The 15,982-nt window shown below is 41.4% G+C and overlaps 1 protein-coding gene across 1 annotated transcript in view; it reads right to left on the minus strand.

Moving 5' to 3' along the window:
• Positions 1 to 5,513: 5,513 nt before the first annotated feature.
• The window catches only part of srbd1 (S1 RNA binding domain 1), a 241,463-nt gene continuing 230,994 nt past the window's right edge, over positions 5,514 to 15,982 (minus strand). The window contains exons 21-22 of the mRNA XM_067988785.1: positions 14,621 to 14,805; positions 5,514 to 7,879 (exon numbers count right to left, since the gene is read on the minus strand). Coding sequence (XP_067844886.1) covers positions 7,590 to 7,879; positions 14,621 to 14,805 — 475 coding nt within the window. The 3' untranslated portion in view covers positions 5,514 to 7,589. The remainder of the gene's footprint in view (positions 7,880 to 14,620; positions 14,806 to 15,982) is intronic.

Below are 15,982 nucleotides of genomic sequence, written 5' to 3' on the forward strand. Positions count from 1 at the left end.
GTCAGGTGAAAGCAGGTGGGAGGGCCGGATCCATGAGGTGAGTGCCTTTACTGCTCTGCTTGTGGGTCAGGAAGAGCAGGTGTCCTTCATCCAGGCCTAACAAACTTACCTGGCCGACAAGAACTCTGCGATCAGCTGACCCCCGCCGATGGTGGACCCCCCCTCCCCCGATCTCCCTTGCTGGCTGGATCCCCCAATATTGTCGCTGGCCAACCGCGCCTTCCCCCCACCATCCCGATCTCCATTGCTAGCTAGACTCCATGATGTCGTCGCTGGCTGACCCACTTCCCCACCCCCCCCCCCCCCCCAAATCTTCATGGCTGGCTGACCTCCCCCAGCTGATGTCATCTACATGTTGTCCCCTATGATTTTTTGCAAGTCCGGTGATCTCTCCCTCCCTCCCTGATCTGCAGTTCCTTTCACTTCCGTCAATCTGGCTGCCTGGCGCATAGAAAACCCAGAAGCTCAAATACTCACCTTCAATTGAGTTGCGATCGCAGATTGCAACCCACCCAATTCGCCTCTTGGTTCCCCACGCGAATATCTGCGGATGCGTGGGGAACCCGGCTCGGAGTAAAAATCATCCCGTTTCCTACCTCCCAACCAATTACCAACTCATGTCACGAGGTTACCTCCAATTCCATACGCTTTCATTATTCGCTAATAACCTCGTGTGCAGAATCGTATCAAATGGCTTCTGGAGGTCCATATAGACAACAACCATTGATACTCCCCCATTCACCATGCTAGTGACCTTGTGTCAGGCAAAGATAGAGGACAGAACAAAAGAGATTGACAGAAAGAGGGAAAGAGAAAGTGAGAAAAAGAATTGGAGACCGATGAGGGCAACTGAGAGGCACACAGAATGAAAAAGAGTGAGGTAGAAGAGTGGAAGACAAACCGAAAAACAGAGGGAAGTGGAAAGAATTAGGGTGGGAGATGAGTCAGAAATTATTACAAGTATTATTTTTCTTTTTCTTATTGTGCAACACTACGGAAGATCAACTAGAAATCCCAAAACAGCTGTGGTCCATTCAACTTGAAATCAGCACTAAAAGCACAAATTCATGCTACAAAATGAATCTGAGGCAATCTAAGATGAGTTTAGAGGTTGGTGAGCTGCAGGCTCAAGTCGCCACATGAGACTATGATATTGTGGCAGTAACAGAGACCTGGCTCAAAGAAGGGGAGGATTGGGTACTTAAAGGGGTAAATTCTAACCCCCAAGAACAGGTGGGTTGGGGGTGGGTGCATAGTAAAAATACTCCATTTTCAGAGCGGGACGATATCCCAGTTCTAACACACCTGCTTCTGGGTTTAACCAAGGCAGGTTTGTCTGCATAGGGAGATTAGACACCAGGAAGTCCTGCCCCCACTTACAGCCGGTGGGCCGATACTTAAAAGGGCAATGTACCTCATTGAGCTACTTAATATTTTGTGTATTGGAATAATAAAATGAATTTAACCTTACCTGTTCGGGTTTCCCATCGCTTCCCATTCATGTCAGGTGAAAATAGGCGGGAAGGGCCAGATCCATGAAGTGAACGCCTTTATTGCACTGCTTGTGGGCCTGGAGGAGGAGTGCATCGTCCAGGCCCAACAAGCTCACCTGGTCAAACCCCCCCCCCCCCCACTCCCTTCACCATGGTGGACCCCACCTACCACCGGCTCTTCATCCGACCTCCAGCGACCTCCGATCTCTTCATCAGCACCCACCTCCCACCCCACCGATCTTCTCTCCAAACTATGATCCCTCCCTTTCACCCCTGGTTGTGGCCTGCTGTAGCAGGCCTTCCTGGCCGCCCGCCAGCCAGTCTGTCAATCAGGCTGGCTGCCGGTCGCGAAACCTGGAAGTGAAATTGATGGGCCTCATTCAGGCTCGCCCACTTACCTTCCTGGTTTCGTTCCTGGAAATATTCCTCCACCCCACTCCCTTCCCAGCTCTCAGTTAAAATTCCTGGCTACAGGTATTCAGGAAAGATAGGGAAGAAAAGAAAGTGCAGCGAGAGGGTGGCAGTATTGAGCAAATAAACTATTATAGTACTAGAAAGGGATGTAGTTGAGGGGTCAAAGACAGAATCTATTTGGTTAGAATTAAGGAACAATAGAGGAGCTATTACGCTACTGGGTGTATACTATAGGCCACCAAATATTGGGAAGGAGATAGGTGAAAATTTGCAGGCAAATTACAGAAAGATGCAAGAATCTCAAGTAGTGATAATGGGGGACTTTAATTATCCCAATATAGATTGGGACAGTAACAGTGTAAAGGGCAAAGAGGGGGAGGAATTCCTGAAATGTGTTCAAGAGAACTTTCTGGAACAGTATGTTTCCAGCCTAACCAGGAAGGAAACAGTGCTGGATCTAGTTCTGAGGAATGAAGTGGGGCAGGTGGAGCATGTTTCAGTGCGGGAGTATTTGGAGAACAGTGATCACAATATTAGGTTTAGAATAGTTATATTAGAATAGTTTAGAGTAGAAAAGGACAAGGAACAATCAAATGTGAAAATGCTTAACTGGAGGTGGGCAAATTTCATTGAGTTAAAAAGGGATCTTGCTCAGGTGGATTGGAATCAAAAATTAGTAGGCAAAACAGTAATTGAACAATGGGAGGCCTTCAAGGAGGAGTTGGTCCGGGTACAGAATAGACACATCCCTATGAGGGGGAAAATAAGGGCATCCAAAACTAGAGCTCCCTAGATGACTAAAGATATAGAGATTAAAATGATACAGAAAAAGGAAGCTTATGACAAATGTAAGGTTCATAATACAATAGAGAACCAGGCTGAATACAGAAAGCACAGAGATCATCTAAAAATGGGAATAAGAGGGGCAAAGGGAGAGTATGAGAATAGATTAGCGGCTAAAAGGGAACCCAAACGGCTTTTATAAACATATAAATAGTAAAAGGGTAGTCAAAGGAAGATTGGGACCGATTAGGGACAAAAAAGATCTTCTTGTGGAGGCAGAGGGCATGGCTGAGCTACTAAATGAATACTTCGCATCTGTCTTCACTAAAGAGGATGCTGCCATTGTAGTAGTGATAACGGATAGGATAAAAATAGATTAAGAGGTACTTAAAAGATTGGTAGTACTCAAAGTTGAAAAGTCGCCCGGTCCAGATGGGCTGCATCCTAGGTTAATGAAGGAAGCAAGGGTGGAAATTGTGGAGGCTCTAGCCACAATCTTCCAATCCACCTTGAATATGGGGACGGTGCTGGAAGACTGGAGGATTGCAAATGTTACACCCCTGTTCATAAAAAGGGGAGAGGGATAAACCCAGCAATTACAAGCTAGTCAGCCTAACGTCAGTGATGGGGAAACTTTTAGAGACAATAATCTGGGACAAAATTAATAGGCACTTGGAAAAGTATGGGCGAATAAATTAAAGTCAGCACGGATTTGCTAAAGGAAAATCCTGTTTGACTAACTTGATTGGAGGGAAGTATACAGTGGTGTTCCCCAAGAGTCAATATTAGGACCATTGCTCCTTTTGATATATATTAATGACCTGGATTTGGGAATAGAGGGTATCATTTCAAAATCTGCAGATGGCACAAAACTCAGAAATGAAGTAAACAATGTGGAGGATAGTAACAGACGTCAGGAGGACATCGACAGACTGATGAAATTGGCAGACACATAGCAGATGAAATTTAACCCAGAGAAGTGTGAAATGATGTATTTTGGTAGGAAGAATGAGGAGAGGCACTATGATTGGATAGGTCTTTCAAAGAGCCAGGACAGGAATGATATGCTGAATGTGGTGTACCTACCATGATACTATGAAATATATCATAGCAGAATTGGAATTGAAAGGTAAAGTTGGGACATGTATGTTTGTCCTGCAGTGATCAGGTTTATAGCAACACTATTTTTAATGAACAGTAATAAGAGTAGGTATGTAGAGCCATGTGTGTGCTTTGGAATGGGATGGAGAATTAGTTTCAGGAACCATAATTACTAGGCTTTTCAGAGAAGGGTAAGTCAGTCTGGCAACAGCAGTAACCTGTTTGGTTCTGTAGCTCTGAGGTGGGTGGAGCCTTCATTTTAGGCACATCTGTTTCATTTCCTTCATCTTGGATTAGGGCCTGAGTCATAATTTATCTTCAAAGTATATTCATCAAACAGATTAGTCATTATGACCCCTCTAATTTAACCCTTTATGAGCTGCCTGCCCCTGGGGATTTCATTTTTGTTTGATAATGTTCTGTACACTGACAAAGAAAAATAAAGTCCTGTTTATGGAGGAAGAAAATGCAATTACATGATCATTCTCCAGCCTTCTCTCCATGTACAGTCAGTTAATCTCTCCACCTTTTGGTGCTTTTTTCTTGAATTGCTGGACTGATAACTGCAAGATTCTCAACTTTCTAAAATGATGGCATCTCTGTGACTTAATTTTCAAAGGGGGAAGTTCTAAAGAGTGCTAAACTGGACTTGAATAGTGACTATCCAATTTTTATTTACAAATATAGTTAATACAAATTTTGATTTAAAAAGCTAATTTAAAAAAAAATTCACACTAAATTGATTTTCCTTCATGCCAACCCTTTCTCATACAAACCCAGAGGGCTCTTAAGGCTTTTTAGTTTCCTACATACACATAAAGCTGATTAAAAATATTTTGGAAATGGCTGTTCTTTGGTAATGTTCACTATAATGACATTTACCACAACTGGAAGACACTTTTGGAGGATGCCTTCACCATGATGGCCACTAACTCCCCTTTAAGCTCATCCTGCAATCTTATCTTCCTCAAAAATGGAACACTAGGCAGCCCAATTAGTGACTTTCAAGAAGTTTCAAAATTTAGCCCAACTTTAGGAGGTTATTGTATGATAAGAAGCCAATTTTTATCATCACTAAATTCTCTTTGCTGACAACACCTGGTAATGGCGCGTCTTTTGCTGACTGATTTCTGGGAGATGTTCGGCGAGTAGCAAACGCTTGTTCCACGATGACAACATAGAGCTTCTGATCCAGGAAGCAGAGGGGGAGAAGGGAGGTACTGTTTGTTGCAAGTAGGGGAAAAAAATGAAAAACTCGCATTAAAGTGTTCAGCCTAAGCAATCAGATCCATGTATTAATGCTTTGTCAAAGTATGTGTTGTGCCATGTACCTACCTTGTGGATAGTGTCAACAGAAACTTTTGCATACTGGCTCATAACATGGTTATAGTACAAGTAGAATGAGATGTTCTTCCTGGTGGTTTTAGATCAGCTAAGATCTAACAATCCATTTTGGCAGATACTGTAGCTCAATGGGTTTATCTAAGAAACAGACCAGTTCTATCTATATAGAACGCTGAGTCTGAATATTAAAGCTATAACTTTTTTTCAAAGAGTAATGAGGTGGCAGATAAACTTTAGCATTATAACTTCCCAGGAGAAATTAAATTCATACCATTTTAACCAAAAATTTAAGATCCAGTCTTCTAATTATCCAATCTACAAGCCACACCAAATAAGGTGACCTACGGTGCTGAAATAAATGCAGTCAGAGTCACAATCTTAAAATCAGAGATGTGTAATATCAGAAGTAATCATTGGTCTGATACAAGCATATGCAAAACAAGATTCAAATCACAGTTAGACATGGTTGACCATTAAAATAAATTAATTTTTAAGGTCCCTTTTCATGAATCTGGATACAACTGGATATTCACCAATTGAATTTCTCATCAGCTGGGGGAGGGGCAAGAAATGACAGGCTGCAAAAACTGCCACATGAACGGTCAGTAAATTAGGAAAGACTTTGATTCAGCAAAGCCTGTAAATAAGTAAGACTATTCCGAACATTACACCTCAAGGGGTTAGTTATTTAGGATTGATACTGCCTCTATTTGGATCTTGTAAATGATCCTGGATATGCTGGAAAATTGTAGAGAACTTCCCCAATCCAGGGTAATAAACAGTGAGGAGGATAGTGATAGACCTCAAGAGGATATAGACAGGCTGGTGGCATGGGCGGACACGTGGCAGATGAAACTTAACGCAGAAAAATGCGAAGTAATACATTTCCATTGGAAGAACGAGGAGAGGCAATATAAACCAGAGGACACAATGCTAAAAGGGGTACAGGAACAGAGAGATCTGGGGGTACATGTGCACAAATCATTGAAGGTGGCAGGGCCGGTTGAGAAAGCGGTTAAAAAAGCATATGAGATCGTGGGCTTTATAAATAGAGGCGTAGAGTACAAAAGCATGGAAGTCATGATGAACCTTTATTAAACACTGGTTTGGCCACAACTGGAGTATTGTGTCCAGTTCTGGGCACCGCACTTCAGGGAGGATGTGAAGGCCTTAGAGAGGGTGCAGAAGAGATTTAATAGAATGATTCCAGGGATTGAGGGACTTTAGTTACGTGGATAACTGGAGAAGCTGGGGTTGTTCTCCTTGGAACAGAGACGGTTGTGAGGAGATTTGATAGAGGTATTCAAAATCATGAAGGGTCCAGACAGAGCAGAGAGAGAGAAGCTGTTTCCATTGGCAGAAGAGTCAAGAACCAGAGGGCATAGATTTAAGGTGATTGGCAAAAGAACCAAAGGTGACATGAGGAAAAACTTTATTACACAGTGAACGGTTAGGATCTGGAATGCACTGCCCGAGGGAGTGGTGGAGGCAGATTCAATCATGGCCTTCAAAAGGGAACTGGATAAGTACTTGAAAGGAAGAAATTTGCAGGGCTACAGGGAAAGTGGGGGGGGGGGGCAGTGTGGGACTAGCTGGATTGCTCTTGCATAGAGCCAGCGTGGACACGATGGGCCGAATGGCCTCCTTCCGTGCTGTAACCTTTCTCTGATTCTACGATATTGAGGGAAAGATCATTTCTTAAAACAGTCGAGTTTGTATTTGATTCCTGATCGAACCTGGAGCTGCAGCTGTGGTTACCCATTGAGCTGGAATTGAAGGTCTCTTAGTGCTGAGCATCAAGAAAAGCTTTAAAAATTTCACGATTTGTTTTCAGTAATTTTGAAATACATAAAATTCTAGAAGTACAATTCTGAAGTTTGTGCATTATCAGTAGACAATGCAGCCCTTTCCATAGATATCAGTCACTAGGTCAGATTCACAGACACATTAGAGTAGCAATGACTTTGCTAACTTTGAAAATTAAACATTTTTATTTTAAAACTGGTCAATAAACACGTGCATACGGACAGATTACAGGCATGATTAGAGCTGTGCTACTACCAATTTGGTGTCACTTAGGATCAATCCAGGACCAAATTGGTTGTATAACACTAGGATAAATCAGCGGAATGCTGCTTAGTGCCTTATGTCCCCAAAGGTGCCAATTGGTCAGTGAAGTGTGTGTTTAGAAGAGGGATAATCCTCTTCAGCTGCCAAATGTTACACAGCACATTCCGCTTTTTTTTAATATAACCATTGAAATTTTATACCTACCAGTATACATGTATTTTGCAACATATACATGAAAATCAAAAATTATCCATTAAATATTAGTGGCACAATGGTGTGGTGCATCAATGTGCAACACCACAAAGTGGCAGGTACATCCAAGATCCCTCACAGAGCACAGGCAAAAATGGGAAATCTAACAATTTGATCAAACTGATATTTTTTTTACAAAACTCGAATAAGATCCAATGAAATACGGTTTCTTACATGGTCAATCTCCAACACTTTAACTTCCACCCTTTCACCAGGGCCAAGCCCCAGACTTCGACGTTTTTTAGATGCAGGTAGCTTGGCTGCTGTAATGTAACGAATGGGGATCAGACCAGATCTACCAACACCTATGTCAACAAAGACCCCAAAGAGAGTGGCATTTTCCACTCTTCCAGTCAGCACAGTTCCGTTTTTCAGGTCATTAAGAGAGACAATGTTTCTTTTAAAATCACGTTGCTCAAATCCTGCATAGGGACATAAAACAAAGCAGATTAGCAGCAATTTCTGTTCTTGCAAGATAGAAAGAAAAAAAAGTGTACGTTCTGTAAATCGGATATAAAAACAGAAAGGTAGGTTGTTTCAAGTGGCGCCCTTTCATAGGTTAATGATTCCATTGTCCTTGTCATTGTTTAGGTGGTTTAATATGGCAATAAAACGCAGTCTTTAAATCAACTACTCTCCTCATGATATACGAGTATCCCTAACACGACTATAGAATTTTTAAAAATTCTATCCAGGAATAAAAAAGTGAAAATACACAAAAATACATTTTATTTAGTTTTCAGGATTTGAGTTTTGAGGCTTGATGCTATGATGACAGAATTAAATCTAGATTTTCAGTGGAGGCATGAGCCCCACTAGATGTGTGGTGAGATGAGACCTAATATCACAATGACTGTGCTATAATTTCCAGGATCTATCTCATTTGAATAATAAAGGTCAGCTCCAGACATTGAACATGCCCATTTGGGTGTGGGAAATTGTAAGCTACTGCAGGATTTAAATGTCTGCAGCAGCTTAAAGGACCAGGCAGCCTTGCAATATTTTTGACTGCACAGAAGTATTTGTCTATAAAACTGAACGGCCTGCTGCAAGAAAGAATGAACAAACTTATATTCACCATTCTTAACATCAGGATATCCCAAAGTGTTCTCCAGTCAATGAATTACTTTTGAAATGTAGTCACTATTTGCACACAGCAAAGTCCCACAAAGTGCAATGAGATAAAGGACCAGTTGATCTGTTTTGTTGCTGCTGGGTGATGGTTAAATGTTGTCCAGGACACCAACATCAAGAACTCCCATGCTCTACTTCAAATAGTGCAGGCAGAAGTCAGAATTCCCTTTGTACTCAAGAGTCACCCTACATTACATGATCAAGTCCTGCAGTGGGGTTTGAACCTCTCACCTTCTGACTCACAGGTGAGAGCGCTGCCACTGGGCTGAACTGCAGGGCACAAAGATTCCTGCTCTACACACCTTAATGTAGAAGTGCTCTTGCAGGAAGTTAGGTACAGGAAGGTGGCTCCAAGGAAAGCAGCTCGGAATGCACTGTACTAAGCATGTTTGTCATTGACTTCCCCCACTGTGTTGAAGTTCTTGAATGGCTCATCATCAATACCCAAAGGGTCGTGTGGTGCCCTCTGCAGCTCCCACCTTCACCTGGGTCTGTTTCTTCACTCACATCCTTACATTCAACAACAACAATTTGCATTTATATAGCGCCTTTGAAGTAGTAAAGTAACGGTGCGGGGGCAGGAAGAGGAGATACATTACTTTTTTCAAGTATCTTTGTCTCTGCTGGGCTTCAGTCCCTTAGAGGCAGAGACAGGAGAAATTATAATGGGGAATAAGGACATTGCAGAGACTTTAAACAAATATTTTGTATCTGTCTTCACAGTAGAAGACACAAAAAACATACCAGAAATAGTGGGGAACCAAAGGTCTAATGAGAGTGAGGAACTTAAAGTAATTAAGATTAGTAAAGAAAAAGTACCGGAGAAATGAATGGGACTAAAAGCTGATATATCCCCTGGACCTGATGGCCTACATCCTAGGGTTTTTAAAAGAGGTGGCTGCAGAGATAGTGGATGCATTGGTTTTGATCTTCCAGAATTCCCTAGATTCTAGAACAGTCCCCATGGATTGGAAGGTAGCAAATGTAACCCCGCTATTCAAAAAAGGAGGGAGAAAGAAAACAGGGGCACTTAGAAAATCATAATATATAAGTAGGCAGAGTCATCACGGTTTTATGAAAGGGAAATGGTGTTCGACAAATCTACTAGAGTTTTTTCAGGGTGTAACTAGCAGGGTAGATAAGAGGTTACCAGTGGATGTAGTATATTTGGATTTTCAAAAGGCATTCGATAAGATGCCACACAAGAGGCTGTTACACAAGATTAGGGCTCATGGGATTGGGGGTAATATATTAGCATGATTTGAGGACTGGTTAACAGACATAAAGAGAGTAGGAATAAACGGGTCATTTTCGGGTTGGCAGATTGTAACTAGTGGAGTGCTGCATGGATCAGTGCTTGGGCCTCAGCTGTTTACAATATATATCAATGATTTAGATGAGGGGACCGAGTGTAATGTATCCAAGTTTGCTGATGGTATAAAGCTAGGTGGGAAAGTAAGCTGGAGGAGGATGCAAAGGGATATTGACAGGTTAAGTGAGTGGCTGGGTGAGAAGGTGGCAGATGGAGTATAACGTGGGGAAATGTGAAATTATCCACTTTGGTAGGAACAGAAAAGCAGAATATTTTTTTAAAAGATGAGACTAAGAAATATTGGTATTCAGAGGGATTTGGATGTCCTTGTACATGAATCACAGAAAGTTAACACGCAGGTACAGCAAGCAATTAGGAAGGCAAATGGTATGTTAGTCTTTATTGCAAGGAGATAAGGAGGTCTTGCTGCAATTATATAGGGCTCTGGTGAGACCAAATCTGGAGTACTGTGTACAGTTTTGGTCTCCTTACCGAGGAAGGATATACTTGCCTTAGAGGGGGTGCAATGAAGCTTCACTAGATTGATTCCTGGGATAAGAGGGTTGTCCTATGAGAGAGATTGAGTAAAATGGGCCTATATTTTTTGGATTTTAGAAGAATGAGAGATGATCTCATTGAAACGTCTAAAATTCTTAGAGGGCTTGACATGGTAGTTGCTGAGAGGCTGTTTTCCCTGCCTGAAGAGTCTAGAACTAGGGATCATAGTCTCAAGATAAGAGGTCGGCCATTTAGGATCGAGATGAGGAAAAATTTCTTCACTCAGGGAGTTGTGAATCTTTGGAATTCTCTACCCCAGAAGGCTGTTGATGCTCAGTCATTGAATATATTCAAAATTGAGATCGATAGATTTTTGGACACTAAGGGAATCAAGGGATAGGGCAGGAAAGAGGATTTGAGGTAGAAGATCAGCCATAATCTTATTGAACAGTGAAGCAGGCTCGAGAGGCCGTATGGCCTATTCCTGCTCCTATTTCTTATGTTCTTATGATGCGTTCTGGTCATATTTCACCAATTTGACGCTTTTTCTTGTCTGAGCCTAGACACTGATGATGAGCTATTGAAACCGTGGGATGGGGCAGTGACAAAGTCAAGGAGTGATCCTGTTTATGCCTGACACATGCCCTTCCAGCAGGGGCACGGTGGTGTTTTCAGCACCCCTTTTGAGATTCAGCCAATTTAGCACAGGCCAGGGATCAAATCTGTGTATTTCCTGGCCTGTACTGTTCAGCTACTCACTAGCTTAACAAACAGACGCTGGGGGGGGGGGGGGGGGGGGGGGGGGGAAGAACTGAATTATTTCTAAAATGCATTCTATACAGGCTGAACTGGAGCTATTCACCCAAGTGTATTTACATATTATGACTTGAAAGTCTTAACCAATGTATGAAGATAAATGGGTTGCAGAAAAACAGCTCTGTCCCCTAAATTAATAATGCTTTTGTAGAGTACTCACCACAGGCTGTCAATCATGTCAATAATAGTTTTTTTTCCAATTTGTTGCTGTATTTTTTTTTAAAAAGCACTGATTTGTATATATCATTTTTTCCCAATTCCACATGCAACTTCTGTTAAACCCCTTGGTATCATGACTTTATTCTTCAGTCTACTTACCACCAGTCAAGCATAATTATGGCTATTTGGCAAGGAAAACAATTGGCTAAATAAAAAGTTTAAGAAGGAATGAAGTAACGATCATTTTCTGTTAATATCCACTCCAGAACCAGTCATCTGTTTCTGATTCCACTGATCTAACAACCACAACTACTTCTGTGCACATAACAGATCTGGCAGATTATGTAAAAAGTTGAGTTACTTGCACGCTGCTGTTGTATTTTGAATACTTTAGCGTACTGCATGTCTGCCCTTTTGAATAAATAACTTTGAAAGTTGTAGTATGCAAACAAAGTTGACGGAAGTAAACAAATACAATACATAGTCCTTAAAAGAGCTTGTGAATGACATCAACACGACGGTCAGAAAGCTTTATTGTACGGATATCAAAACTTTACTGTACTGATCCCGTTCACGTGAGCAGCTGCCGTCAGTGTGCCGAGCCTACATGCTCTTTATCAAAATAATAAATGATCGGTGCAAATGATTCTAAGATTGTAATGTGGTGTTTAGAGTTGCTGTGCCAGAAAGATGATGTGCTGAGCAATATAGAAGTTATCAGTCATTTTGATGTACGTTGCCAGTTTTTTTTTGCCTTTTCCTGTTTTGTGAAAACCACAAACAAATAAATTACTGTGTTTGATAGATCTGCGGTATTGGAAACAGATCAGAATGCAATTTTATGTCAAGAATCTTATTTATCTCAAAATATATATTCTGGATCATGATTTACACGAATGGAAGCTAATCGAATGCAAAAATGAAGTGGAGGTATTATTTTCAAATGCAATGAGTGGTTTTTACCCTGAACAATGGCTGAAAGTAAACACTATATAGTTTTATCACACACTGCAGCAGTGGCGTGGAAGCTGACACACAAAGGAGGCAGGAGTAAGTCTAGAATTCTTCATTTTTATTATTGTAGCTTATTAAAAATAATCATTCAATAACTAACAAGAAGGAAAAAGTGGACAGCAAGCAGCTCATTTCTCATCTCCACAGAAGCTGGAAGCAAAAAAGATGGTGCAGAGAGAAAGAAAGACCAATGCTAAAACCTTTAACATCCGGCACTGTCAGCAGAGATAGGCCCACTCAATCATGAACCCTATATATTTGGACTCACCAGCCCAGGTAGATTAATTTGGGATGATACAGATAATCTAGATGAGGAATTGACATATGATGATTCACAACTCACAAGAAAGCCAGATGAGGTATTGGAGGTGGAGCATAATTAATCTGAGTGGAGGCTTAGGAGATGTCAGATACCAGATTTTAAAAAAAAATTCGTTTTATGGGATGAGGGCGTCGCTGGCAAGGCCAGTATTTATTGCCCATTCCTAATTGCCCTTGAGAAGGTGGTGGTGAGCCGCCTTCTTGAACCGCTGCAGTCTGTGTGGTGAAGGTTCTCCCACAGTGCTGTTAGGAAGGAAGTTCCAGGATTTTGACCCAGCGACGATGAAGGAACGGCGATATATTTCCAAGTTGGGGTGGTGTGTGACTTGGAGGGGAACGTGCAGGTGGTGTTGTTCCCATGTGCCCTTGTCCTTCTAGGTGGAAGAGGTCGCGGGTTTGGGAGGTGCTGTCGAAGAAGCCTTGGCGAGTTGCTGCAGTGCATCCTGTGGATGGTACACACTGCAGCCACGTTGCGCCGGTGGTGAAGGGAGTGAATATTTAGGGTGGTGGTTGAGGTGCCAATCAAGCGGCTGCTTTGTCCTGGATGTTGTCGAGCTTCTTGAGTGTTGTTGGAGCTGCACTCATCCAGGCATTCAAATGATGATCTCAAGGGTCCTGTCATGAAAAGACAAATGGCTGCAGAGCCTCAGAACCATATGACGGTACTGCAAACTCTCCAAAGATGTGTGGCAGATAGCAGAATATCATCCTTTGCAGCACTACCAGAGAGGGCTTCTCTACAATGTAGAGCATCCTGGAATGAGTGGCAGCTCCAGGAACTTCTGCATATGCCTTGTGACACGTCATGGATACAATGAGGAATGATTTTCTGGGGCTATAAACCCTAGTGGCTGCGTATCTGCAGGAGGGTCTTGATCTCCTTCTATGCTGCCTTATAAGACTGACTTTCCAGGTTATCTGCTCTTCTTCCTCCGACAAATAAATGATGCAGATGAAAATCCCTATGGGGCAAACGTTTTGCCTTCCATACCATTTTAGGGAAAATGCTCAAAGAAATTGTCTCGAGAAAGAGAGAGACTTCCAAATGAATCTAGTAGTCGCCAAAATAAAGAGCAAGAAATTTTTTGACAAAAGATCAACCAACAATGAAACACAGCAATTCAACTTTAAGATCCCTGCATCAGCCTTCCTCAGCTGCTGGTCTAAGTTACCCCTGCATTATAGTGGCATTACTTAGATCAGCAGATCCTAAAGTGTAAATGTTGGAATTTAGGACTAAATATGTCATCTTGGTCTAAACCCATCATTTGCATGCCTGCATCTTAGCTAAGATGGACTTAACATACACCCTCCCTCATATCCAGTGGAACTTAAAGGTGGTGTACAAACGGTGTATCCTCTCTACATCTCAAATTACAAACCAAGTTAAGTCAGATGTGCCGGGTTTACACCCTAGCAAGCCATCAGTATTTTGGGCCCAATATCTTGTAAATAAAATGGAAATTTAATGTAACATTTATTTTTCCCTCATTTTAATTGCCACTGAAATAAATAAGGAATTGCTTCCCAAATCCAATTAATTTCATTCCCTGCCTTGGATCAGTTGGTGTGAAGACACAGCAATAAGCCTTGGACACTGTTCCATACACTGCATGAAAAATGATGCAGGCTTCAAATGGGAAAAAGGGCAGAATTAAGGTGATTGAGATTTACAATAAAAGACTCTTTCTTGAGATTTGTCGTAGAGCTCCAGCATCAGTTACTCTACTACCAACAACGGTAAATTCAAGAACGCACGTCTTTAAAAAGGGATCTTGACAATAAATAAGGGTTTTATTAATGTAGAAATAAATTCAGAAATTTATAAAATAAACATTTACTTAAAATATAAATAATAACATTATGAAGCAAATTAAGGTAATTATTTGTTGTTGTTAGACGTCATTACCTGCTCTAATGTCATAGTCGTGAGGCTGTTTCAGTCCATCAATAATCATCTGCAGCGTAGGCACTGTTGTATCAAGTTTTTGAGCTAAGGCATCCACCAAATTGGTTTTCAGTGCTGTGTTCATACTGTACTGCATAGCAGGCCTTCCAATGTCACACAAATTTCCGCCGATGAAGGACAAGAACCTGGAATAGTTAAAGAAAAAAATGAAACACAGTAAAAACACAATAAATTGCACAAAGTAGCTGCAGACCATCTGATCAAAATGCTCACCACTATACCAAAAGGCTTTCTTCCCAATACTACTTACAATTAATGAAATAATTTGCAATAGCGCATCATGTAACGTTATGATACCACCAAAGAATTCTCATTGTAGAAACAATACATGATCAATGCCCCACTATACAGACAATTGTCAAAGTGATCACCTAGCTGAAGGAAGTCAATAATGTTACACATGCGAGATTTAAAAAAAAAGTTAAGGATCATAAAATTAACAAAACAAATGGTTAGCTGGATTAAAAACTGGCTTGGAAATAGGAAACAGATGGTGATGCTAAGTATAAAAAGCTGTGTCAGTGACTCATAGAGGCCTTCAGGACCTTTTCATCCTTAGCTCCAAATACATTGTCCTATACACACTTCTTTCTCTATGCAGCCTCACTGTGTTGGAAGCAAGACTCACAGCTTCCTTCTCCGACTCGTACTCATTCTTTCCCAGTGCCTCAAAGCACCTTTCCTCCTTCAGTGCTTCTTTCCTTCTACAATCCGCAGAATTTTTAAACCTAAACGTACTGTCCCTACCCAAGAATTCCGGATTTATGTAATCTTTTCTTTCATTTTTCATCCTTGGTGGTGTTCTGTACTTTGGGCCTTGGCCCTTCATCTTGGTTTCTCAAAAAAAAAGTAACAAATATAAGGAGTGTGTACAGCATTCAAAAAGATCTGGACCAGTTAAACAGATGGGCTAATAAACGGCAGTTGGATTTTAATGCACATAAGACAGATGTAAGCCAATGCATATTGGAACAGTAAAACAGCAAACACATGAACATGATTAAAATGATGACCATTAGCAAATATGGAAAAGGAAAAGGAAAAGGATGCAAATACAATTACTATTGTTCACTACAAGTTTCCAGTTGCTATCAAGCTGTTATCAAAACAGCTAATCAAATACCAGATTTCATATCAAAAGCATTAGATTATAAGTTATTCCAATATTGCATGCATCACTGATGAGGCCACATTTGGAATAATAGCCCCGATTTTAACTTGAGGCAGCAGTCGTGTGGGCGGGGGCAGAGGCTGAGGGTAGACGTCCCAACCTCAGCAGCACGAAGCCCAGATTTAACTCCT

Source organism: Heptranchias perlo, chromosome 8 (assembly GCF_035084215.1).
Source record: "Heptranchias perlo isolate sHepPer1 chromosome 8, sHepPer1.hap1, whole genome shotgun sequence".
Taxonomy (NCBI): domain Eukaryota; kingdom Metazoa; phylum Chordata; class Chondrichthyes; order Hexanchiformes; family Hexanchidae; genus Heptranchias; species Heptranchias perlo.